This window comes from Sciurus vulgaris (genome assembly GCF_902686455.1).
Source record: "Sciurus vulgaris genome assembly, chromosome: 2".
Taxonomy (NCBI): domain Eukaryota; kingdom Metazoa; phylum Chordata; class Mammalia; order Rodentia; family Sciuridae; genus Sciurus; species Sciurus vulgaris.
In genome coordinates this window covers 158883139-158910887 of record NC_136462.1, presented here as the reverse complement: position 1 = coordinate 158910887, position 27749 = coordinate 158883139, and the positions used below count along the sequence as shown (strand labels likewise).

At 39.0% G+C, this 27749-nt stretch overlaps 1 protein-coding gene across 1 annotated transcript in view; it reads left to right on the top strand.

Moving 5' to 3' along the window:
- The window catches only part of CFAP61 (cilia and flagella associated protein 61), a 281876-nt gene that overhangs the window by 136276 nt on the left and 117851 nt on the right, over nucleotides 1–27749 (top strand). The window contains exon 18 of the mRNA XM_079124251.1: nucleotides 15787–15914. Within this exon, the coding sequence (XP_078980377.1) occupies nucleotides 15787–15914 (128 nt within the window). The remainder of the gene's footprint in view (nucleotides 1–15786; nucleotides 15915–27749) is intronic.

The window sequence follows — 27749 nt, the reverse complement described above, 5'->3', positions numbered from 1 at the left end:
GGTTGTCTTCACAGCTCCCGACCAAAGCCCCTAAAACACTTGTAACTTCCTAAATGATAAAAGCAATTGGAACATTTTTTTGTTATAATATTTTATTTTTGTCCTTTGTTCCTGAAGCAGCTCTGGGGTAATAAAGGTGAAAGGACCATCTTTTGTTATTAATAACAAGCCATTTTCACCACACCTGAGTTTATGTTTTCTGAAATCCCCTAAGAATAGGGGGTTGCTTGCTAGGGGAACCAACCATGTGATTAGAGAAGTTGGAACTTTCCAGTCCACCCCTCAGGCCCTGGGGAGGGGAGAGGGCCTACAAATTGATCTCATCACTGATGGTCAGTGATTTAATCAATCATGCCAATATGGTGAAGGTTCATAAAACGCCTAATACAAAGGGTTTAGAGAACTTCCAGGTTGGTGGCAGGGGCTGGGAGAGTGGCTCACCTGGAAAGCACTGGAAGCTTCATCTCCCCCCTCCATATCATGCCCTATACATCTGGCTATTCCTGCATTCTAGCCTTGTTTAATAAACTGGTAATCTAGCAAGTAAACTTAACGAGTTCTGTGAGCCAGCATTTCTAGCAAATTATTCAACAATAGGAGGAGCTGTGGGAACCTCCAGTTGATAGTCATCTGGTCAGAAGTACAGTACCTGGACTTGTAGTTCATAACTGAAATGGGGGTGGGTGGGGACCAGACTTGTGGGACTGACCCCAAGCAGATAGTATCAGAATTAACTATGGGACACTAGCTGGTGATGGAGAATTGATTAGGGAGAAACCCCACACATCTGGTTTTCAGAAGTATTCTGTGTGAGAGAATGCCGAAGCAAAACAAGGGTTTTTGTTTTTGCTTCGTTTCCTTTCAATGTACTTTATATTGGAGGACAATTGTTCTTGGATACCTATAAGAAAATGCCATCATTTCGAAAAGGTGCTATTTAATAAGATGGAAGAATGCCTTCCATTGCTTTTGAAAGTGTTTCCAAAACTTTTGAGGCTACCGCCTCATTTGACTCCTGTACTAGTGGTTATTTAATGGGAAAATAAAATTGAGAATGATTAGGTAACTAGATGTAAAGTCAATGAGTTTTTTTTTTTTTTTTAATAGAGATACATATGTAATGTAGTAGTATTTTCTGCTTTTAAAATGGTGCAACTCAGGTAACTGGTTCTGTTAACCATGTCCTTGCCATGGATTTGTCTCATTCCTATTTTCCCTGTTGTTCACCCTGGAGAAGTCTTTTCTTCAGCAGGTAGGTGACATTGTTTTGAAAATTATTCCAGAAGTGCCACCAGCTGACACACAACAGAAAGTTGCATCAACTTTCCATCAGAAAGTTGCAGAAGCTCAGAGGACATTTCACTTGATGCTATTCAAGTTGTAAAAGAAGAGACACAGAGCCATTTGAGTCACCTTGGGCCTTATATAGGAATTAATGATTAACTTCAGTGTCTATGAAAAGCCAGCAGTGGACGTCCCTTGCCAGTGTTTGTGTATGCATCATCAATCGTATTGTAATGATTCTGTACTCTACTTGTTCAGGGCCATTATTTAATTGGAAGCAAGTGAATTAACTGCCTAACCATATCAAATCTAAGACATTATCAACTGTAAAATGCACCTTTATTTTATGTGCCATTAAGGAAATGTGGCCAATTACACTGTGACACAATGCCTTAATGAAAGTCCTGAACAACATATGAATCAGTCATATAAGTTATTGCTTTGAAGTTTCTTTCATCTGTTCAGAGAGAGGAGGAAATTTGTGTTCTCTTCCCTTGCGATATTTGCTGGGTGATAGGGAAAATGTTTTTCATGTACCTCCGTAACAAACTATAACATGGCTTCATCTACTTGTGGGTATCTATCATCCTTTATTTGCTCCAGAAAAGCACTCAGTAGTTGCATTGGAAGAAAATACAGAATTACTGTCATTCCTCCAAAGACTAGTATTTGTTTCACTAATACCAAATTTGTACCCTGCTGCTCAGTTTCTGGGCCTTTCTGAGAACACAATAAGTGTGTATTTCAATGCCAAATCACGATGTAATCTTTTTTGAAGACATTGTCAAGAGCAGTTAAACTCAATGCATAATATACATATAGCACTCATGACTCTCTTGAAGTGATGACAGTGAACAGCCAGAGCCAACTCACCCATGCATGAGTAGAGACAACTGTGTTTCTTCTGCTGCCTGACTGACTGCAATTGTTAAGATGCCACCGACTATAAGACTGATCTCAGGAATGCTAATGTCGAAAAAGCTTGTAAGATAAAACTGATGAAATCCAGTAAAGTCACTCAATTCAATTGCCAGAACACTTTCTCCTAACTAAATGTTTAAGACCAGTGACAAATAGAATGACCAATAATTTTGTTGATGATTTTTAACTTTTACAATGTCTGCAAAATAACAACAATAGCCATGTGGGGAATATAGTTTTGGAGGTATCAGAACAATTGAACTGTTAAGAAAAATATAAGAAAAATACAAGTTAAAGTAATTAACTCATTATAGAGACTTAAGGAACTATGGCAGAGACCACTCTTTGCCCTCAGTATCCATTCCTTCCTTTAACTTTAGTGATAGGATTCCACTTTCATTCAAGGCAGCAGTGTGCCTAACTATGGGAATACATTTTCTAGCTTCCCTCACATCTGGCATGATCATGGGACTAAGTTTTGGCCACTGAGATCAAAGTTGTTGGATTAGGAACTCTGGGAAAGTTGCTCAAAGGGAATGACTCCCTTTGGAAGGCCCTTGTTTTCTGTTTCTCCTCCTTCCACCTGTTGCCTGGAACAAGGAAATGATGTCTGGCTCTCCAGCAGCCACCTAGATCATCCTTGCAGATAGAAGTCATGCAGTAGGGTGGTGAATTGGGCAGGCAGAAGGAGCCTGGTTCTCTGATAAGCTTGTGGAACTGCCTCAATATCCCTGGGCATCATATTTCTAGCTCCCTTTTGTATAAGAAATTATCTTCCATCTTTTCTAATAAGGTACTAGTATTTAGGGCTTCCTATTATATGCAGCATAACCCAACTATAAAAAGGAAACTCCTTGCTTCAGTTAGGATCAATCTATGTGCAAGAATGCCACAAGAATCTGTTAAGTTCCCAGTCAATAGTTAATGAGATAATGAAAAGGAATAAAAAGCATGATAGTTCCTTAAAGAAATAAGAATTCTCCACATGTAATGTCACAAATAATTTTGCAGAGGCAAAATGAATGTTCTGTTCACTTCATGAACATTTAATGAGTGCCTTGAGGGTGCGCAGTGCAGTGGTAGAGATGCAGCTGTGAGGTCTTGCCACTGATATGTCCCATTCTTGGCTGCCATATTGCATGCTTTTGCATATTTTCTTTCCAAGTATTAAGAAAGAAATCAAGGCTGGGTGCAGTGGCGCATGCCTCTAATCCCAGCGACTTGGGAGGCGGATGCAAGAGGATCAAAAGTTCAAAGCCAGCCTCAGTAAAAGTGAGGCATTAAGCAACTCAGTGAGACCCTGTCTCTTATTAAAATACAAAATAGGGCTGGGGATGTGGCTCAGTAGTCGAGTGCCCCTGAATTCAATCCCTGGTACACAAAAATAGAAAATATAAAAAGAGAAAGAAGCTATACAGTACCCTTGAATCATCATTACTTTTCAGCAGATACCACAGACAGAACAATTTTCAATTTCGGAAGTGCTGGAGCTAGAAAATTGTTGGGAGCTCCCACCAAGAAAAAGAGAATCCTCTATAGCCCAAGGTTCAAACCCATAACATCTCAATAGACTTCCCATGCTCGCCCAGTCAAAGGTATGGTTTTCATATCTTCCTTTGAGCCCTTTTAATAATTTCATTAGAAAGGCTTTTTGAAATTGTATTTTGTATCTGTGGAAGAGATTTCCAACTGATTGGTTCTGATTTAAGTGTCTATACCATGCTACCCTTTATTTATCTGGCAAATATTTCAGTGAAAGAGGTCCACTTACAAACTTTGAACTTTGAAATCTGCACTGACATTTGTGGCACAGTCAATCTGTCATCATTTGTTTTGCTCAAATTGGGAAAACGGAGGACTTCTCCAAAGAGAAAAGCAAACAGAGAAGCATAGGGAAAAACATTACATTTATAAAGCAAAAGTAGGCTTATTAAGGATTTCAGAAATTTTATTCCTAATGGGTTTGAATCTCTCCATCTTCCATTTCCTTGCATGGACAGAGCTCCCTTTGAAGTCTTTGGAAGCTTTCTGTAAGAGAAAATATATACACATGGGTGTGAGCTGAAAATTGAGCTCATTGTTTTGCCCTTTTAAAATGTATTTTTCAAAGATTTGCCTTTCATATTGCAGATGGGAGAGAGGATGTGCAATTTTACCTTGTGTAACATCTTTGCCTGAAAAGCTCAAAGTATTTGTAGACATTTTTAAATGAATAGTTCCCATGTTTGCCTGCTGAGGAAGACAGAGGTTGGTACAATTTACTTCCATTTTACAACTGAGGAAACTGATGTTTAAGGAAAAGAGGCTCAGAATCTCAACCAGTAGCAGAGTTAAGGAAACAAGCCCAAACCTTGCCACCAGACTAATGACACCCTGTCTGGGGATCCCACAGGTTGATTGGTACCTCCAAAAGACATACTGTCATTAGAAGAAATATCACAGATACTGTGATGTTTGGTTTTGATATGAAACTTGAACTTATTATGTGGGATCATTTGTATTTATTTTAACATATTTCTAGTTTACTGTCATCTTTGTATTTTAGTGACTTCTGATTTTGGACTTATTATTGAAATCAACTTTCTTTTTTTTATTGTAAACAAATGGGATACATGTTGTTTCTCTGTACATGGAGTAAAAGCATACCACTTGTGTAATCATAAATTTACATAGGGTAATGTTGTTTGATTCATTCTTTTATTTTTTCCCTTCCCCCCCAACCCTCCCACCCCTCTTTTCCCTCTATACAGTCCTTCCTTCCTCCATTCTTGCCCCACTCCCTAACCCTAACCCTAAACCTAACCCAAACCCTAACACTAACCCCTCCCACCCCCATTATGTGTTATTATCCACTTATCAGAGAGATCATTCGTCCTTTGGTGTTTTGAGATTGGCTTATCTCACTTAGCATGATATTCTCCAATTTCATCCATTTGCCTGCAAATGCCATAATTTTATCATTTATGGCTGAGTATTATTCCATTGTATACCACAGTTTCTTTATCCATTCATCAATTGAAGGACATCTAGGTTGGTTCCACAATCTGGCTATTGTGAATTGAGCAGCTATGAACATTGATGTGGCTGTATCTCTGTAGTATGCTGATTTTAAGTCCTTTGGGTATAGGCCGAGGAGTGGGACAGCTGGGTGGAATGGGGTTCCATTTCAAGCTTTCTGAGGAATCTCCATACTGCTTTCCAGAGTGGCTGCACTAATTTGCAGCCCCACCAGCAATGTATGAATGTACCTTTTTCCCCACATCCTCGCCAACACCTATTGTTGCTTGTGTTCTTGATAATCGCCATTCTAATTGGGGTAAGATGGAATCTTAGGGTGGTTTTGATTTGCATTTCTCTTATTACTAAAGATGTTGAACATTTTTTCATATATCTGTTGATTGTTTGTACATCTTCTTCTGTGAAGTGTCTGTTCATTTCCTTAGCCCATTTGTTGATTGGGTTATTTGTATTCTTGGTGTAGAGTTTTTTGAGTTCTTTATAGATTCTGGAAATTAGTGCCCTATCTGAAGTATGAGTGGCAAAGATATTCTCCCACTCTGTAGGCTCTCTCTTTGCATTGCTGATAGTTTCCTTTGCTGAGAGAAAGCTATTTAGTTCAAATCTATCCCAGTTATTGATTCTTGCTTTTATTTCTTGTGCTATGGGAGTCCTGTTAAGGAAGTCTGATCCTAAGCCAACGAGGTGAAGATGTGGACCTACATTTTCTTCTATAAGACGCAGGGTCTCTGATCTGATTTCAAGGTTCTTGATCCATTGTGAGTTGAGTTTTGTGCAGGGTGAGAGATAGGGGTTTAGTTTCATTCTGTTGCATATGGATTTCCAGTTTTCCCAGCACCATTTGTTGAAGAGGCTATCTTTTCTCCATTGCATATTTTTGGCACCTTTGTCTAATATGAGAAAATTGTATTTATTTGGGTTTGTGTCCATGTCCTCTATTCTGTACCATTGATCTACCTGTCTATTTTGGCACCAATACCATGCCGTTTTTGTTACTATTGCTTTGTAGTATAGTTGAAGTTCTGGTATTGTGATACCCCCTGCTTCACTCTTTCTGCTAAGGATTGCTTTAGCTATTCTGGGTTTCTTATTCTTCCAGATGAATTTCATAATTGCTTGCTCTGTTTCTGTAAGGTACGTCATTGGGATTTTAATTGGAATTGCATTGAATCTGTATAGCACTTTTGGTAGTATGGCCATTTTGACATTATTAATTCTGCCTATCCAAGAACATGGGAGATCTTTCTATCTTCTAAGATTCTCTTTAATTTATTTCTTTAGTGTTCTGTAGTTCTCATTGTAGAGGTCTTTCACCTCTTTTGTGAGATTGATTCCCAAGTATTTTATTTTTTTTGAGGCTATTGTGAATGAGGTAGTTTTCCTAACTTCTCTTTCTGAAGATTCATCACTTGTGTATAAAAATGCATTGGATTTATGACCATTGATCTTGTAACCTGCTACTTTACTGAATTCACTTATGAGTTCTAAAAGTTTTCTGGTGGAATTTCCGGGTTTCTCTAAATATATAACCATGTCATCAGCGAACAGAGATAGTTTGAGTTCTTCTTTTCCTATTCATATCCCTTTAATTTCTTTGGTTTGTCTAATTGCTCTGGCTAGAGTTTCAAGGACGATGTTGAATAGAAGTGGTGAAAGGGGGCATCCCTGCCTTGTTCCAGTTTTTAGAGGCAATGCTTTCAGTTTTTCACCATTTAGAATGATATTGGCCATGGGCTTAGCATAGATGGCCTTTACAATGTTAAGGAATGTTCCCACTATCCCTATTTTTTCTAGTGTTTTGAGCATGAAGGGGTGCTGTATTTTATCAAATGCTTTTTCTGCATCTACCAAAATAATCGTGTGATTCTTAACTTTAAGTCTGTTGATATGGTGAATGGCATTTATTGATTTCCAAATGTTGAACCAACCTTGCATCCCTGGGATGAAACCCACTTGATCATGGTGCACTATCTTTTTAATATGTTTTTGTATGTGATTTGCTAAAATTTTGTTGAGAATTTTTGCATCGATGTTCATTAAGGATATTGGTCTGAAATTTTCTTTCCTTGATGAGTCTCTGTCTGGTTTAGGTATCAGGGTGATATTGGCTTCATAGAATGAGTTTGGGAGGGTTCCCTCCTCTTCTATTCATGGAATACTTGAGGAGTGTTGGAATGAGCTCTTCTTTAAAGGTTTTGTAGAACTCGGCTGAGAACCCATCTGGTCCCGGACTTTTCTTTATTGGTAGGCTTTTGATGACCTCTTCTATTTCATTGCTTGCAATTGATTTATTTAAGTTGTGTATGTCCTCCTCGTTCAGTTTAGGTAATTCATATGTCTCTAGAAACTTGTTGATGTCTTCGAGGTTTTCTGTTTTGTTGGAGTATAGATTTTCAAAATAGCTTCTAATTATGTTTTGTATTTCACTCGTGTCTGTTGTGATATTTCCTTGTTCATTCTGATTTTAGTAATTTGAGTTTTCTCTCTCTTTCTCTTTGTTAGTATGGCTAAGGGTTTATCAATTTTGTTTATTTTTTCAAAGAACCAACTCTTTATTTTGTTAATTTTTTCGATTGTTTCTTTTGTTTCAGTTTCGTTGATTTCAGCTCTGTTTTTAACTATTTCCAGCCTTCTACTACTTTTGATGTTGGTCTGTTCTTCTTTTTCTAGGGCTTTGAGCTGTAGTGTTAAGTCGTTTATTTGTTGATTTTTACTTCTTTTGTTGAATGCGCTTCATGACATAAATTTTCCTCTAAGTACTGCTTTCATAGTGTCCCAGAGATTTTGATATGATGTGTCTTTGTTCTCGTTTACTTCTAAGAATTTTTTTTATTTCCCTCCTGATGTCTTCTGTTATCCATTCATCATAAAATAGCATATTATTTAATCTCCAGGTATTGGAGAAGTTTCTGTTGTTTATTCTGTCATTTATTTCTAATTTCAATCCTTTATGATCTGATAGAATACAAGGTAGTGTCTCTATCTTCCTGTGTTTGCTAACATTAGCTTTGTGGCATAAAATATGGTCTATTTTAGAGAAGGGCCCATTTGCTGCCGAGAAGAAAGTGTATTTGTTCTTTGTTGGATGATATATTCTATATATGTCCGTTAAGCCTAAATTGTTGATTGTGTTATTGAGATCTATGGTTTCTTTATTCAATTTTTGTCTGGAAGATCTATCCAGGGGTGAGAGAGGTATGTTAAAATCGCCTAGTATTATTGTGTTGTGGTCTTTTGATTTCTGGAATTGAGAATTGGATTTGTTTGACATACATGGATGAGCCAATGTTCGGGGTATAGATATTTACGATTGTTATGTCTTGCTGATTGATGCTTCCCTTAAGCAGTATGTAATGTCCTTCTTTATCCCTTCTGACTAGTTTTGGCTTGAAGTCCACATTATCTGAAATGAGGATAGATACTCCAGCTTTTTTGCTGTGTCCATGTGCATGGTATGTTTTTCCCCATCCTTTAATCTTTAGTCTGTGGATATCTCTTTCTATGAGATGCGTCTCTTGTAGGCAGCATATTGATGGATTTTTCTTTTTAATCCAATCTGCCAGTCTATGTCTTTTGATGAGTTCAGGCCATTAACATTCATTCAGGGTTATTATTGTAATATGATTTGTATTCCCAGTCATTTGACTCATTTTTGTTTTTTGACATGATTTGGTTTCTCCTTTATTTGGCTATTCCTTTAGGCTAGTTCCTCCCGTTGCTGATTTGCATCGTTGTTTTTCATCTCTTCCTCATGGAATATTTTGCTGAGAATGTTCTGTAATGCCGGTTTTCTTTTTGTAAATTCTTTTAGCTTTTGTTTATCATGGAAGGATTTTATTTCATCATCAAATCTGAAAGTAAGTTTTGCTGGGTATAAGATTCTTGGTTGGCATCCGTTTTCTTTTAGGGCTTGGTAAATGTTGTTCCAGTCCTTTCTAGCTTTTAGGGTCTGGACTGAAAAATCTTCTGATATTCTTATTGGTTTCCCCCTGAATGTAATTTGATTCTTTTCTCTCATAGCCTTTAAGATTCTGTCTTTATTTTGTATGTTAGGTATTTTCATAATAATGTGCCTTGGTGTGGGTCTGTTGTACTTTTGTATATTTGGAGTCCTATAAGCCTTTTGTACCTGGTTTTCCATTTCATTCTTCAGATTTGGGAAATTTTTTGATATTATTTCATTGAATAGATTGTTTATTCCTTTGGTTTGTTTCTCTAAGTCTTCCTCAATCCCAATAATTCTTAAATTTCACCTTTTCATGATATCCCATAATTCTTGTAGATTCTGTTCATGATTTCTTACCATCTTCCCTGTTTGGTCAATTTTGTTTTCAAGTTAAATATTTTTTCTTCAATGTCTGAGGTTCTGTCTTCCAGGTGTTCTATCCTATTGGTTATGCTTTCTATGGAGTTTTTAACTTGGTTTATTGTTTCCTTCATTTCAAGGATTTCTGTTTGTTTGTTTGTTTTTTCAGTCTCTAACTCTTTATTGAAATGATCTCTTGCTTCCTGTATTTGGTCTTTTATCTGTTGATTGTTGCGATCATTTAATGCCTGCATTTGCTCTTTCATCTCTTTCTTCAATGCCTGCATTTGCTCTTTCATCTCCTTGTTTGCTTCCCTGGTCATTTTAATTATGTACATTCTGAACTCCCTTTCTGACATTTCTTCTGACATTTCTTCTGCATTGGGTTTTATTGATATAGTATCTAGGTTTGTTTGGGACATTTCTTCCTTTGTTTTCTCATATTGGTCAGATATCAGTGGGACTCTGAGATATTGCAGATTTCCTCTATTGGCTTATAGTGTCCCTGGATTTCCAGTATAACACTTCCCAGCCTTCAGTAGCCTGAAATCTTGGAGGAATTTGATAATGCAGTGCTTCTGAAGAAAGCTGCCCCTGGCCTGCTATTGGGTCCAGGGCTGGGGGCTGGTTCTGCGTGGAAATCCTCTCACTGGGCGGTCCTGCTCCTAGAAGCTGGCTATAGACAGGGCCTGCCCCCCCTGAGAGAGCCAGGCTGCTCCGGGGAGAGCCTCTCCCTATCCTGCCTTGGTCCCAGAAGCCGCCTGCAGGCTGAGGCCCGCCGCTGGGTTCAGGGCTTGGGGTTGGCTCTGTGTGGAAAAGCTCTCACTGGGCGGGCCTGCTCTGAGAACTGGACTGTGGACTGGGCCTGCCGTGGGAGGGAGCAGGGCTGCTTGGGGAAGTCTCTTGCTGCCCTGCCCTGGTCCCAGAAACTGCCTACGGGCAGGGCCTGCTACTGGGTTCAGGGCTTGGGGTTGGCTCTGTGTGGAAAAGCTCTCACTGGGTGGGCCTGCTCCTAGAAGCTGGCTGTGGATTGCACCTGCCGCTGGAGAGAGCAGGGCTGCTTGGGGAAGACTCTTGCTGCCCTGTCCTGCTCTGAGAAGTTGCCCCCTCTCCGGGCCTGTTCACCCAGTGGGAGAGACTCACCCCGCAGCTATATGTTGGTCTGAGTCTCTCAATACCTCCTCTTCCTGAATCCTGAGTTCTGGAGCGGCGGGAGATGCAGTCACCCACTAGTCCACCATCTTGGATTTGCTGAAATGGACTTTCAATAATGCTTTCATGATCATTGTAACTCAGATTCTAAGTACAGTGAAGAAACCAGAGCAGATGTAGAAATGTGGAAATCAGGCCTATGTGTATCAGATGAAACTATATTTGGCCAATTTCTATAGACATAGAACAGGTAACATGCATAAAATTCAAAATTATGTATTTGAGGTTTCTTGATAAATGTATGTGAGTCATGGCATAAATTCAACCAAGTATGCATATCAACATCATTTTTACTAATAATACCAATTTTAACTTCAAATAGTACTAAATATATCTAAATCCCTTGTTTGGTTATTTAAAGAACTAGAAAAGAACCAATTAAAATAATCATGGATATTAGAAATTACATCAACACCCTTTAAAAGGGACTCAAGAAATGCAAAGCTAATATATCTATTCTTTCACCATTTGTTAAATGCCCCAAAATGTATGCCAGGATGTGTTCAGATACAATAAAACAAATGCCTAAAAAACAAAGATGTAACTCCTGACCTCCAGGAACAAGTAAGTCTACTGGAGTGTGGCTGACAAACCAATTAAATAAATAAAAGTGACCAAACACTACCATGGAAGACTCATCACACACTTGTACAGTCTTCTGTTCTCAGAAACTCAAGGGAAATTACAAGTAAAGAGGTTAAAACTTAAATACCTGCTCTCTTCTATTCCCAATTTTCTCATCTCAACACCTCTCCCCTTCCAACAAACCTTTACCATCTCTTTTCCTGGGAAATGTCATCTCCCTCAGACCCCAAACTCGATTTTAGAATTTCCTAACAGGAATGTCCCATATTATTACTTTCCTTTCCTATCTGAGGGATGAAATGTAAGGTTTGCATGTATTTTAAACTCATTACAAGCATCAACATCAGGGTTTTTTAAATTTAATTTTTTATTTGTTCTAACTAGTTATATAAAATTAGAATGCATTTATGTATTTTGATAAATCATACATAAATGGAGTACAACTTCTCATTTTTCTGATTGCACATATTGTAGGATCACATTGGTCATTAAATCATACATGCACATGAAGTAATAATGTCTGTTTTGCTCTACTATCCTTCCTTCCCCCATACCCCTTCCCCTCCCTTCACTCCCCTCTACCTAATCTTCCCTAATGCCCCCCCAACCCCTATTGTGAATTAGCATCTGAATATCAGAGAAAACATTCAGCCTTTGGTTTTTTTTGGGTTTGGCTTATTTCACTTAGCATGATATTCTCCAACTCCATCCATTTACCAGCAAATGCTATAATTTCATTCTTCTTTATGGCTGAGTAGTATAATACCACATTTTCTTTATGCATTCATCTTTTGAAGAACACTTAGGTTAGTTCCATAGTTTAGCTATTGTGATTGTGCTGCTATAAACATTGATATGGCTGCACCACTGTAGTATGCTGATTTTAAGTCCTCACTTCACAGAAGATGTACAATTGATCAACAAATATATATGAAAAAATGCAAATCAAAATTACAAAATTTGATTTGATTACAAATCAAAATTACTCTTAAGATTTCATCTCACTCCAATCAGAATGGCAGTTAGCAGGAATATAAGCAACAATAAATGTTGGCGAGGATGTGGGGGAAAAGATGCATTACTGGTGGGAATGCAAATTGGTGCAACCATTATGGAAAGCAGTATAGAGATTCCTCAGAAAACTTGGAATGGAACCACCATTTGACCCAGCTATCCCACCCCTCGGTTTATACTCAAAGGACTTAAAATAAACGTCAGTTTTAAGAAACATTTCTTTTAACCTTAAAAGTTCATCTTATACATCACAATATATGATATTCTTTCTTGCTGGGGTACATATTGATTTCTGCATTGAAAATCATCCCTTTGTCTAAAATGCTAACTTGGCATCATTAGAAAATAGAATCAGAAATGTCTGGAAAGAATATGGAAGAGACTGATTGTTCATTCATGTTATCATTGGTATGGTATGTAGATAAATAGCTTATAGTCCCCTCTGTTCAATCTTTGAAACAATTCACTATTACAAGGCACAATTTCTGTCTATAAAATACGAGTTAATAGATAGGATTTTTCTTTTTATTTTACCATTAAGGAACTCAGAATCCAAACAAGCTCTCCCCATGCATGGGACATTGTTTTTGGTAGATGTTCAGACCAAGAAAAGGACAAGCTGGCATATCTGAGAGGGTCTTTTATATTGTTTGTCTTTCCCATGAAAACCTGTGGTTTGAAGGAATATAAAGGAAGGAAATACTTTGCTTTCATTGAAAATAGTTTGTACTTCCTGCTAAGGAGCAAAATAAGCCAGCAGCCGAAGCCATCTTCATTTACCATTGTCATTAAAAGGTTTGTGGGGTGGGAAGATTTTTTTTTAAGACATGTAAAAAGTGTATCTAGTACCAAAATAATGTGATTATTTTGGGTCAGACTATTTTATCATATCTGACGATAGATATGCTTTTATTTAAAACCCAGCACAAAACTGAGTGTACTGTGCATCATTGTGATGCCTGATCCTGAGACACCCACCATCATTGGTACAGATCTCTAACTCTTGACACCGGAGGCCACTTTGTGTATTTAGCAGTTAGAAAGGTGATTTCTGAGGCCTGGCAGCTGTTGGTGTTAAAGCTATTGTGCAGGAAACAAAAGCCATTCTGTTCTGTTCCCCAGCCGCCTTTGTATCCTTGATACTGGAGCTGTTTCACAAATGAGGTATAATTCTTTACCAGGGAATTTCATTACTGCCCATGTTTCAACGTTAGCTCTGACAGCAGAGGAGAATGTCTGAATGCACCTCCTTATGGAAAGAATCTTGATTTCTGACCTCTGTTAAGATGCTTGCATTTAAAATCTGTGAATTAGATGCCACTGTAGTAGCTCACATACTTCCTACCTTCCTTACTCTACACCACCAAGCCCAAGGCTGGCTAGAGTGAATTTCTTGTTGCCTGCTTATCTTGGAATCACCAGGACACCCACATAAACCAGTATGAGCAAGAATTTTTGCACAGCTCCTCACTGACCTGGGAAATTCTTGTAGAACTGATCAGAGCTGACATTTTATCTGAAAAGCCTCCAACTTTTCACCCCAAAGGCATATTCATTATTTTCATTTAGAAAGTATATCAATCTAGGATGTTTTCATGTAAAAGAAACAAACTGGCCTAAACAATTGAGAAAATGTGGGCTTCCTCATTCTTCTCACCTTCCATCCCTTGCTTTGGCTGTGCCCTTTGTGGTGTGACTTTAAGGTTCCTCCCCCTAGAGGTGAGTATATTTACCCACTTCGTGGACAGTGGGCTCTACCCCATGACTTCTTCAGCCAGGCATAGGAAGCATTGCTTATTTTCAGTTACCTTTCTTGTACTCCCACATTTGCCATGAGAAGAAGGTGCCCCAGCACTCTCTCATCACAAATGAGAGAGGTGAGGCAGATGTGGAAGTTTCATATTGGAGCCATGCCCAGCCTGCTTCCAGCTGACCCAGAGTTTTATGAGTGAGCGTAAGTGACACTTGTTTTAAGCCAATGCATTCTGGAGTGGTTTGCTGTGAGCACTACAGTGGCAATGTCTGATGATATGTATTGTTCATATAACTGAAGAGTGCATGGGCTTCGGGCAGGGTTTGAAAAGAATTCTTGTTCTCCGATTCTCTTGAACCCAGGATGGTTTTTATCTTGGTGGCATGATGACTGTAACCATTCAGTCTTCACATCTGCAACCCTACCAAAGCTGGATGGTTTTCTGCGATCATCATACAAAAATCCTGGGCTTCACTCTGATTAGGCCAACCTGATGAATCACATGTCCATCCTGGACCAGTTGTTGAGCAAGGAGAGTGGGATTTTGGACTTAGTACCCTTCTTGAAGATGGGAGTGAATCCAGTCTCTTCCCAGATCCATGGTGTGCCAAATTAAAGGTGGGAGTAGAGAATGAATGAGATTCTGAGAGGCACCATCAACCTCGTTTTATATTCCTATTCATTTAAGTTATTTGGCTCGAGATAGTTTTCTATCTCTATGTGGCTAGACTATCCAGAGCTAGAGAGAAGGGATTTATCCTCCCAATCTTAGATGCTATCTGGTAAGTGGCGAACTATAAGGTCACATCCATGCCACCACCTAAAGCACTGGAAGGTAGGTGGGAGCCCCACTTAAAATAGTACTCTGCAAACATTAATTTATGGGAATCTCAGCTCCTGGAATATGAGGATTTTAAGAAAACAAAAAGTAGGCTTAACCTACTAGAATTTAGAGGCTTCTGACTTTTGTAAAATCTTTATTTATACATTCTAATGCATCCACTGAAACTTCTTTAGGGAAGAAAATCAAAAACGAATCCAGGTAATTTTTGCAAACATGGGCATTAAAGGGATCACCAATTACCTTCTGTACTACTTAGAGTCTTTTGTGCTTTCAAATACCCAGAGGTAGCTGAAACACTGAATGACCCTTCTCATTCAACACATGTTTGTCATTCAAGAAGTATTATTGAGGGCTGACTGTCTACCAGGTACCATGTTAAGTAGTAATGTGAGTGACACAGAAATGAATAAGTTAATACTGGTCTTCAAGTACCCAACTAAAATAATATTCACTTGAAAGTGTCAGGAAAACCTTGGTCAGGAAAACCCTGAGACATTTCAAGGAACTGCAGAATCTTAGGAAGTGGCTTTGTTGTGTAATTGTAAGATCATTTACCTTTTCATCTCTAATCATGAAGCATTTCAGTTCTATAGGAAACATCTCTCTGCTGTAAAACAACAGCATCCAAATCAAGCATATTTTTTTTATGACCCAACCTAGGTGTTAGGCATATTAGTGTATTCTTCCATTAATTGCTTAAAAATGCCTTCCCATACATTTTGCCATGACTGACACATAGGTTTGCTTTGCCAGCGGCATTCTCATTCAATTATTCCATATAATTACAAATCTGGGGGTGCTGACTCAGTTGCATTTTCTTCAAGTCTCTCTCTACTTTTTTTTTTCTAGTTGAGTTATGCCTTGAATCACACGAACAGAAAACTAACATTGGAACCTAAAATAACTGTCAATGCCAGGATTGTTGTGGTTGGTGCATCCACTGTTGGAATTTCCTTCCTAGAGACATTGGTATTTTGGTGAGTTGTTTTGTTATATTTACTTATTTATAGTAATTTTCTTTCTACACCTCAAGAGAGTCCCTTGACAAGACAGACTGAAGTCTGTCTTTCACCACACAATTTTGCCTAGGTGGATTAGTGAAACAGTGGAATATCCTAGCCTGAGGAGCGAGGGTAGAAAACTATAGCCCCCAAGCCAAATCTGGCTTGCCACCTGCTTTTGTGAATGAAGCTTCCTTGGAACACAGCCACACTAATTTATTTAAGTAGTGTCTGTGGCCATTTTCATACTACATAGGTGGATTCAAGTAGCAACAAGAAGATCATATGGCCTACAATGCCTAAAATAGGTACTGACTCTTTCCAGAAAAGTGTTTTCTGGTTTCCTTCTATATGAGTGTTTCCATTACTCTCCAGATTATAAGAACCACATGGAACATCTGTTAAAGATGCAGATTCTCAGAACCCACACCAGACATGCAGAGTCAGGAGCCCCTGGGAAGAGTCTAGAACCTGTACTTAACAGGTGTTCCAGATAATCAGTCAGTTTTAGGAGCTAGTTTTCACTTCATGCATCACAAATTGGCATTCAAAAGTGGCAGACCAGCAAGGACCTCTCTTCCAACCTGGTAGTTTGTGTAAAACCCTTTAGAGAAGATCAGGATAAAACCCTTCAAGGAGAATGGAGGCCTGCACATCTCTTCTAATGCTGCTCTCATGGCACTAACCCCATGGCACTAAGCCAGGTTTCCTTTCAGAGCCTGTTTTCCTGATAGGTGATTCCAAAGGATTCCCAGTTTTTCCAATCTCTTTCCATCTGCTCATTGGATTTCAGTATCTCTTTAATGGGAAGAACTCTGGGTTGGAGTTCAAGAACTTGGGATCACGCCCTGACGTGGCCAGGACCTGATATGAAACCCTGTGTGTTGCCTAACCTCTCTCAGACTCAATTTCCTCTTTTACTCTTTTTAAAAGTAGATTTTAATTATAATTGGTACAGTAGTTGTACCTATTTATGTGGTATAGTGTGATATTTCAATACACTTATATAATAACAAGGCAATTGTTATTATATAATTGGCATATCTAATGAGAGCATTCAACATCTTTTCTATTATTTGGAAATACACAATTAAATTGTTGTCAACCATAGTTACTGAACCATGCTATAGAACATTAGAAGTTGTTCCTTCTATTTAGCTGCATCCCTCTACAAATTAACTGTCCCTCATTTACTCTTTCAGATTCTCATAGATGTTTTAAAAGACCCATACTTAGAGAGACAACAGAACTCTAAATTTAAAAAGCCCGTTTGGGGCTGACAGAATATCTCTGTAGTAAGAACACTGTCCAAGTATGTGCCAAGCCCTGGGTTCAATCCCCAGCACTGTGCACATACACAAAAAGCCAATTTTTTCCCCCAAGTCATTTGCTCAAGATCACATGAGATAGAATGCTTTCAGTTTTTCTCCATTTAGAATGATATTGGTCTTGGGCTTAGAATAGATAGCCTTTACAATGTGGAGGTATATTCCTACTATTCCTATTTTCTCTAGTGTTTTGAGCATGAAGGGGTGCTGTATTTTATCAAATACTTTTTCTGCATCTACTGAAATGATCAGATGATTCTTAACTTTAAGTCTATTGGTGTGATGAATTACATTTGTTGATTTCCAGATGTTGAACCAACCTTGCATCCCTGGGATGAACCCCACTTGATCATGGTGTACTATCTTTTTAATATGTTTTAGTATGCAATTTGCCAGAATTGTTAAGAATTGTTAATTTGTTAAGAATTTTTGCATCCATGTTCATCAGGGATATTGGTCTGAAGCTTTCTTTCCTTGATGTGTCTTGGTCTGCTTTTGGTATCAGGGTTATTCTAGTTTCATAGAATGAGTTTGGAAGGGTTCCCTCCTTTTCTATTTCATGGAATACTTTGAGGAGTATTGGTATTAGTTCTTCTTTGAAGGTTTTATATAACTCCACTGAGGATCTGTCTGGTCCTGGACTTTTCTTGGTTGGTAGGATTTGATGACTTCTTCTATTTCATTGCTTGAAATTGATCTGTTTAAATTGTGTATGTCCTCCTGATTCAGTTTGAGTGGATCATATGTCTCTAGAAATTTGTCAATGCCCTCTTTTACCACTTCTATTCAACATCATCTTTGAAACTCCAGCCAGAGCAATTAGACAGACCAAAGAAATTAAAGGGATACAAATAGGAAAAGACCTCAAACTATCACTATTTGCCAACAGCCTGATTCTATATTTAGAGGATCCAAAACATTCCACCAAAAAACTTGTAGAACTAATAAATGAATTCAGCAAAGTAGCAGGATATAAAATCAACACTCATAAATCTAAAGCATTTCTACTCATAAGTGATGAATCCTCTGAAAGAGAAATTAGGAAAACTACTCCATTCACAATAGCTTCGAAAAAAATAAAATACTTGGGAATCAACCTAGCAAAAGAGGTGAAAGACCTCTACAATGAAAACTAAACACTAAAGAACACTAAAGAAAGAAATTAAGGAAAACCTTAGAAGATGGAAAGATTTCCCATGTTCTTGGACAGGCAGAATTAATATTGTCAAAATGACCATACTAAAAATGTTAAACAGATTCAATGCAATTCCAATTAAAATCCCAATGATATACCTTACAGAAATGGAGAAAGCAATCATGAAATTCATTTGGAAAAATAAGAGACCCAGAATAGCCAAAGCAACCCTTAACAGGAAGAGTGAAGCAGGAGATATCACAATACCAGACCTTAAACTATACTACAGAGCAACCGTAACAAAAATGGCATGGTATTGGCACCAAAACAGACACACATAGACCAATGGTGCAGAATAGAGGACACAGAAACAAACCCACATAAGTACAGTTATCTCACACTAGACAAAAACATACAATGGAGAAAAGAAAACCTCTTCAACAAGTGGTGCTGGGAAAACTGGAAATCCATATGCAGCAAAATGAAACTAAATCCCTATCTCCCACTCTGTACAAAACTCAACTCAAAATGGATCAAGGTCCTAGGAAATAGACCAGAGATCCTGCACCAAATAGAAGAAAAATTAGGCCCAAATGTTCATCATGTCAGTTTAGGAGTAGACTTCCTTAACAAGACTCCCAAAGAGCAAGAAATAAAAGCAAGAATCAATAAATGGGATGAATTTAAACTAAAAAGCTTTTTCTCAGCAAAGAAAACAATCAATAATTTGAAGAGAGGGCCTACAGAGTGGGAGAAAATCTTTACTGCATGCACTTCAGATACAGCACTAATCTCCAGAATTTATAAAGAACTAAAAAAATAACTTTACACCAAAAATACAAAATAACCCAATCAATAAATGGGCTAAGGAACTGAACTCACACTTCACAGAAGATATACAGTCAACAGATATATGAAAAAATGCTCAATATCTCTAGTAATTAGAGAAAAGTAAATCAAAACTACTCTAAGATTTCATCTCACTCTGATTAGAATGCCTTTATCAAGAATATAAGCAATGATAGGTGGTGGAGAAGATGTGGGGAAAAAGGTACATTCATACATTGCTGGTGGGGTTGCAAATTGGTGCAGCCACTCTGGAAAGCAGTATGGAGATTCCTCAGAAAACTTGGAATGGACGCACCATTTGACCCAGCTATCCCACTCCTTGGTTTATACCCAAAGGATTTAAAGTCAGCATACTACTGTGACGCAACCACATCAATGTCTATTAGCAGCTCAATTCACAATTGTCAAACTATGGAACCAACCTAGGCATCCTTCAACAGATTAATGGATAAAGAAACTGTGGTATAGATACAGAATGGAATATTACTCAGCCACAAAGAAGAATAAAATTATGGCATTTACTGGTAAATGGATGGAGTTGGAGCATATCATGCTAAGTGAAATAAGCCAAACCACAAATAACTAAAGGCCAAATGTTTTCTCTGATAAGTGGAGGCTGATACATAATGGGAAGGGAAGGGCGTCAGGGAAGAATGGAGGAACATTGAATTGTGTAGAGGAAAATGAGGGGAGGGGAGGAGGCAGGGTGTAGGAAAGATGGTAGAATGAGACAAACATCATTGCCCTATGTACATGTATGATTACATAAATGATGTTACTCTATCTACATCATGTACAAAATGAAAGAAAAATGAAAAAGAGAGAAATGAAAAGTTATACTTCATTGTGTACAATGAATCAAAATGTATTCTGCTGTCATGTTTAACTAAATAGAGCAAACAATAAAAAAACAAAAACAAAAATAAAAAATATCACTTGAAAAACTTTAGCTACTGTTCAAAACTACAGGTGCTCAGAGTTACATGAGAGATGCAGCCCATCAAATCAACAAAGTTAGGAGCCCAAGAATGATAGGTGGGGCCTATGAGAGGATGGATAAGAAAAGGAATAAGAAAAATGACCCTTATGTGGCCCTTATGTCTGGATATCATGAAGATGAGCTAACCCTGAATGATGATATTCTTCATTTGATATCACGTTAACCAGGTAAAGAAAGAACTGAGTGATTTTTTTCAGTTTCTAGTCAATTTGTTCAATTCTTTGGGACATATCCTTTGTTAAACAGAAATAAAATGCATACCATTATTGAAGTTAGCAATAGAGTCCACATGCTTAAATATTGTGGCCAGTTTGTGGCAATATTTCCATCTAAGAATGAAATAATGAGAAGTACTGTGGAATATTTATTTTCCTATGTGTAGCATACTGTAGTTTGAGGGCTTGTTCTGTTGGTTACCTTCATCTAAGATTTCTGAACAGCAAGTCTTATGCAACCACTGTTGAATGATGAATTTTCAGGGTAGAGTAGTGAAATTAGGGAAGTCAAAAAATGATTATAAACAGGTCTTAAATCTTAATTTGGCTTTATACTTAATCATAACATTTTATTTTAAATGATTACATTAAGATATACATGCAATTCTCTTTTCATGAAATTGACTTAGATTTAATAAAGACAAATATAAATTTTAATGTAAGTACTGGGTTGGTTGAATTCCCCAATCAGAAAGACCTTTTTAAAGCATTCTAAAGTACTTATAATTCTCTATCATCATTACAGAGATTATGTACACTAAAAATAGACTGGTATCAGTTTACAGCTCTGTAATCCTTAAGAGAGGAAATAGTTTCTCATTATTTTCTCTAATTATTTTAAATTAGCAGTCACCATAGTAACCTACTGCATATTTTACTTCACCAGTTTAGCTGCCACTTAAACTAAATGTTATACATGATTTGAACTGGAATGAAATTGGAGAAATAGTTTTCATCAAAACTTAGGTGAAATGAGTCCCAATGAGGACTAAACCCACATTTTGGAAGCAAGATTTAGAAAACTCACCCTCCTTGTACTCTTCGGCTGCATTATTAGACTCAGAAAGTAGATCATAATTTCTGGAAAATGCATTTGAGACCCACCCAGTGCAGTAACCTCTTTTTCCAGAAACTCTGGCAATTCTGTCATCTGGTGACATGACAGGCACACTCTCTTTTTCATATATTATTTTCATGCAAGAAATTACAAAGTACATTTGTTCCTCTTTTCAAAGAGCACCAAAAGTAGTCCTTGTATAAATTCTGTGCCCTTGTTACATCCCTCCATCTCCAGCGCTAAGGTGCTTCTGGGAGAGCTGAAGTGGTTTGCCCCAAGTCAGCACCCAGTACACTAGGAAGCAAACTCCATGCTGAGGGGATGGCAGGGGAATATGGAGGGTGGGGATTAGAACTTTTTTTTTTTTTTTTTTTTTGAGCACAACATTCTGTCTGGTCCTCAGTTTTCAGCCATCCACATTTCCATCTGCTCAGACACACCTTCTGAGTCACCCGGTATCTTGTCCTTACTGGGACTGGGCCTTTCTGGCCAGGTGACACAGATGGCACGTGTTTGCTAGAGACACACACCAGAGTCCCTGTCATCTACTTCCTTTCTGGGCCTAATCCTGGCTCTGCTGACTCCTCCAGCACTGGACCCAGTGTCCAGGGGTCTTGCTCTCAGATCTTTTTAAGTCTCCATCACCCCCAGGGAGGACCCTGACTCTGGTGCTTGAAGAAAGGGGGTGGATACAGAGTCATCCATGGTGTGGATAAGGCTCAGCCAATTTGCTCCCTCCCCTTTGTCTCACACATGTCTTCTGAGGGTGCTGTGCAGAAGCAACTCAGAAGAGAGCTAAGGAGGGGCTACTGTGGGCGCCACCTGCCCAGGTGTCCCAACCTTCTTTCCCATCATGGGCCCTACCAGCTGAACCTGGGAAGGAGAGTTCTCTTGAAGTGGGGAACACAGAGGAAGAAAGCACTGCCTCCCCCTGAGCTGCAGAAGCCAGTGAATTGGACAGGAAAAGACAGATATTAAGACATTTTACTGTGAATTATGGGTGTACTTCAAGATGCCTGAGCCATTCAAGTGATAGACCTGAATTATTTTAAAATTGCAGTTCTTGTGATTGATGGATTGTGCACATTTGCTGTCCTGGATCTTAGGGACAGAGAGTTCTTGGCTTAGGCAGTCTGGGTTACATATACATTATTAGTCTCAGCACTTCTTTTAATAAGACTTCTTTAAAACCACAACACTGGAAGAAAAAAAAAAAAAAAAAAAAAGAAACTTGGCCTTGGCTATAAGCCCAGCTCTGCCATCAACCAGTGTGAAAGCATATGGCTCCAAGGGTGGCCTTGTCCTCATCTGTGCTGAGGAAGGTTCACAGCATGGGATCCTTAGGTCCTGCCAACCCAAAGGTGCTACCATCTTAGGTACTTGACCAACCCTGACAGAGGTCAAAAGTGAACTCCCTATTCTTAGATCAACAGCCACATCCCCAGGAGAGCTTATGTCATCCACCAAGGCAGCACTGGTTCCGGAAGGAGAGCCTTTAATAAAGCCTAAAAGCCTTTCTAAGGGAGTAAGAGGTCTTTTTACAGGCTGGGCACAGTGGTGCATACCTGTAATCCCAGCACCTTGGGAGGCAGGAGGATCATGAGTTCAAAGCCAGCCTCAGCAACTTAGTGAGGCCCTAAGTAACCTAGCAAGACCCTGTTCCTAAATAAAACATAAACAAGGACTGGGGATGTGGTTCAATCCCTGGTACAAAAAAATAAAAAATGACAAACAAAAACAAAAGAAAACAACCAAACTACAGGATTCAGATCTGTGAACTTCTCTTTTATTTCTTTTTTTTTTTTCCTCTTTTTTTTTTTTTTTGTTGTAAACAAATGGGATACATGTTGTTTCTCTGTTTGTACATGGCGTAAAGGCATACCATTTGTGTAATCATAAATTTACATAGAGTAATGTTGTTTGATTCATTCTGTTATTTTTTCCCTTCCCCCCATCCCTCCCACCCCTCTTTACCCTCTATACAGTACTTCCTTCCTCCATACTTGCCCCCCCTCCCTAACCCTAACTCTAACCCTAACACTAACCCTTCCTTCCCCCCCATTATGTGTCATCCTCCACTTATTAGCGATATCATTCGTCCTTTGGCTTTTTGAGATTGGGTTATCTCACTTAGCATGATATTCTCCAATTTCATCCATTTGACTGCAAATGCCATAATTTTATCATTCTTTATGGCTGAGTAATATTCCATTGTATATATATACCACAGTTTCTTTATCCACTCATCAATTGAAGGGCATCTAGGTTGGTTCCACAGTCTGGCTATTGTGAATTGAGCAGCTATGAACATTGATGTGGCTGTATCTCTGTAGTATGCTGATTTTAAGTCCTTTGGGTATAGGCCAAGGAGTGGGATAGCTGGGTCAAATGGCGGGTCCATTCCAAGTTTTCTAAGGAATCTCCACACTGCTTTCCAGAGTGGCTGCACTAATTTGCAGCCCCACCAGCAATGTATGAGTGTACCTTTCTCCCCACATCCTCGCCAACACCTGTTGTTGCTCGTATTCTTGATAATCACCATTCTAATTGGGGTGAGATGGAATCTTAGGGTGGTTTTGATTTGCATTTCTCTTATTACTAGAGATGTGAACATTTTTCCATATGTTTGTTGATTGCTTGTAGATCTTCTCTTCTGTGAAGTGTCTATTCATTTCCTTAGCCCATTTGTCGACTGGATTTATTTGAATTCCTGGAGTAAAGTTTTTTGAGTTCTTTATAGATTCTGGAGATTAGTGCTCTATCTGAAGTATGATTGGCAAAGATATTCTTCCATTCTGTAGGCTCTAGAAAAAATAGGGATAGTGGGAACATTCCTTAACATTGTAAAGGCCATTTATGCTAAGCCCATGGCTAATATCATTCTAAATGGTGAAAAACTGAAAGCATTGCCTCTAAAAACTGGAACAAGGCAGGGATGCCCTCTTTCACCACTTCTATTCAACATCGTTCTTGAGACTCTGGCCAGAGCAATTAGACAAACCAAAGAAATTAAAGGGATACGAACTGGGAAAGAAGAACTCAAACTATCCCTGTTCGCTGATGACATGATTATATATTTAGAGGAACCTGGAAATTCCACCAGAAAACTCTTAGAACTCATAAGTGAATTCAGTAAAGTAGCAGGTTACAAGATCAATGCCCATAAATCCAACGCATTTTTATACATAAGTGATGAATCTTCAGAAAGAGAAATTAGGAAAACTACCCCATTCACAATAGCCTCGAAAAAAATAAAATACTTGGGAATCAATCTCTTTTATTTCTACATCCTTTGTCCTCACTCTGCAGTACATGAACCAGGTGCATCGCCTGGAAGCTCATTAGAACCTTAGTCCCAAACATGTATTTTTTTCCCATCACTCTACAGAAGAACAGTTTTATTATCTCGTAGGCACAAATGCAGTGGGCTGAAGCAGTTATTATTCTGTTCTGTTCTAGCACATGTGTCTCTATGGTTCTGCCTTACAGCATTTACTTCTAACTCTAGAGCAATTCCTTTTATCCTTTATTTAAAAATCCTTCCTAATTCAATTCTTATGTAAAGAATCTCTTGCAGAGCCCAAAATGGCACTAGAAAAATGTACAAATGAATCACTGGAAGACAGTGCCTGAAAGCAGCCCTGGGTGGTGCCCCCAGGACCCTTTGTGTGACTAGAGAAATATATAATTTGAATCACAGGAAGTGCTGGTGGGTGTTGTAAAACCAGACTCACGTTGTCTTCCACTTCCATACCGAGAAAAATTTGCTCAAAATAAGACCAAATAATACCACCGAGGGATGAAGTCACAGATTTTCCCAAACTAGACATTGGTCCCTCATCTAGTTGAGTGTATTGAGGTGAATAAGCATAGCTTGAAACTGACCAGGCATGTTTTCAAAAGCTCTGATTGTAGCCGAAAGACCGTAACTCCTGTTATCAGGCTGCGCGGTTCCACACAATATCCGGCACAGCTGTGGGCACTGGCAGCAGCCAGCCTAGTGCTGGCGGCTTAATTAAGCTTTTTATCTGTACATTTGTCTGAGGACATCTGAAACCTTCAGTGCAGCCTGTCACTAATTAGGTGACTAATTAAATAGTCAGAGTTTCCTTGCTGATCTCTGCATTAACCCCCCATGAACAGGTTGGTGAATGTAACTGTCCTGTCCTGTGGGTCTCTGCCACATGAATTGAAGGGCCTGTGTTCCCACTGATTGCCCTGTTTACACCAGGGGAAAAGCAGCATGGTGGCAAGGATGGTGACACACACAAGCCCACTTTCCTTGGGGCCTGGGGAGCAGAAATCTAGGGGCAGGCTACATCTTGCCATGGTGTTGTGGGATCCTCGGGGATTGATGCAGAAGCCGATCTGGTGGCTGGGGAGGGGGACCAGAGGTGGAAGGAGTGTGTCAAGCACAGAGGCTCAGCCTTCCCCTACAACCCCCGTCCCCCCAAGAGGATGACCTGCCATCAGAAAATAATGACCAGGAACACTCCCTGGTGTCACTAGTCATAACTGGTTTTCCTAATTTGATCCCAATATTTAAATATGATTAGTGTTAAATGAAAGTATATTCATTTACTGAAGTTACCTACTTCCACTCCTTTTAGAGTAACTTCACTCATATCTAACTTAGCACTCCCAGAACGAAAGACAAGCAATCATGGGGGACAATATTAAGCCTTCTTTGAGGGGCGGGGGGGCTCAGCTTATTCTCTCTCTCTCTCCTCTCTCATCTCCTCTCCTCTCCGTCTCTCTCTCTCTCTCGTGTGTGTGTGTGTGTGTGTGTGTGTGTGTGTGTGTGTTGTGTTGCAGGGGGGCAGTTCTTGGTGATTTTTTGGAATTAAGAACGTTAGGTAGGAAATACATTCTTTGTGGTCACAAAGTGCAAACTAGGTGCCCAAAATTGAGTAGCATAATCTCCTACTTAGTGTTCATCATTTACTACTGGATAATTTTCACTGATAACATTACTACCTGTCTTGTTCTGCATTCCTTCAAACCGAGCTGGACACAGAATTCAGGTGCAAGTAGTTCAGTTGGGAGTAATCCTAAGGAACTGAGAGAACAGGGTAGTGAGACAAAGAAGGAAGAATAGCCAAAAAGTAAAAATAATAAAAAAGCTCTTATTAGTGGGTCACCAATACGGGTCAAGGCTCCATCCTGAGAATGGTCCATCTGGGGGGGTAAGGAAGCTGGGGTGTTATTTAGCCACCAGATCCTGCCCTAATGGTTACATAGTCAGCCTGGGCTATTCTTCTGGCATGTTCCTCCAGCTCTCATGATCAGAAAATATCCTGCAGCAGAGAGAGGCAGGAAAGCATTGGTGGTATCATTTGCAGGTGACCAGGTAAGCCAAGGTGATGCGGGAAGGCCCCACAGCATCTGCTTGAGCACCCTTAGATCCCTTAATTCACTCGGTTTGTTGTCTTCTTTCTTGTCAATAGTCTTACAGTTAGCCTTTACCAAAGCATGTGGGTATAGACAGAAGGGGTGAAAAATATGAAGGTTTGAGAAGGTTGTGTCTAAGGCTCTTGTGGCCTTCTTACCATTGTAAATAGAACACCAGGTGTGCTACACTACCAGAAACCTTTGCTAGAAAAAGATGGCATTTGGGGCCCTTGTCTTTGCAAACAATAGTATTTTATTTCTACTTTGGGAGAGAAGTAAGGTTAGATCAGTAGTTTTCAAAATGTGATCTATAGACCAGCACCTTCAGCATTATTCAGAACCTATTTGAATTACAGATACTCAAAAAGTCTTATTCTGAATCAGAAACCTGAATCAGAAACCTGGGGTCTGTGCTTTCACAACCTAAAGGTCACGTAAGTCTGGGGTGTAAGGGAGAGAGTCTGTACTCTCCATGGCTAATGGAGCCCAGGCGAATTATTCAGTACCTATGAAAATATGCAATGGGGAAAGCACCCCAGAATCCCTCTTCTATGCTAGTGTGGAGGTTAAATCAGGTAACATATGTAAAACATCTACAAAATGCCTAGCACTTAGTACTTATTACATTGGCACCAACCACTAATTTGCATAAATAGATCCCTGGTGGGAGCTGAGCATTCACTTTCAGAGGGGGGAAATGACTGAGGTGATAGAGTTTTCTCAATGTGGAGGATGCTTTCCTCTAAAAATTGGAGTTGAGTCCGAGGCATTTCCAAAGATTGCATCTGACTCTTTGTAAGATATTCCCTTGAAGTTTGGTTAAAATAGCTACCATCTCTGTTTTAACATCTAGAGAACCAAGCAAATAACCCAACATTCTCCAAAATTCTGTGGTGTTTCTGTTTTGCAAAACTTCTTGATTTTAGAGAAAATTAGATGGAGCACTATTTTCCTGTTAACTATTGACCAAAACTAAGGAAGGCCCAGAGTCCTCTGAACCATGCATGTTAATTAACATTTATAGGGACCATATCCTGGTCTTTTCAGAGGGTTCT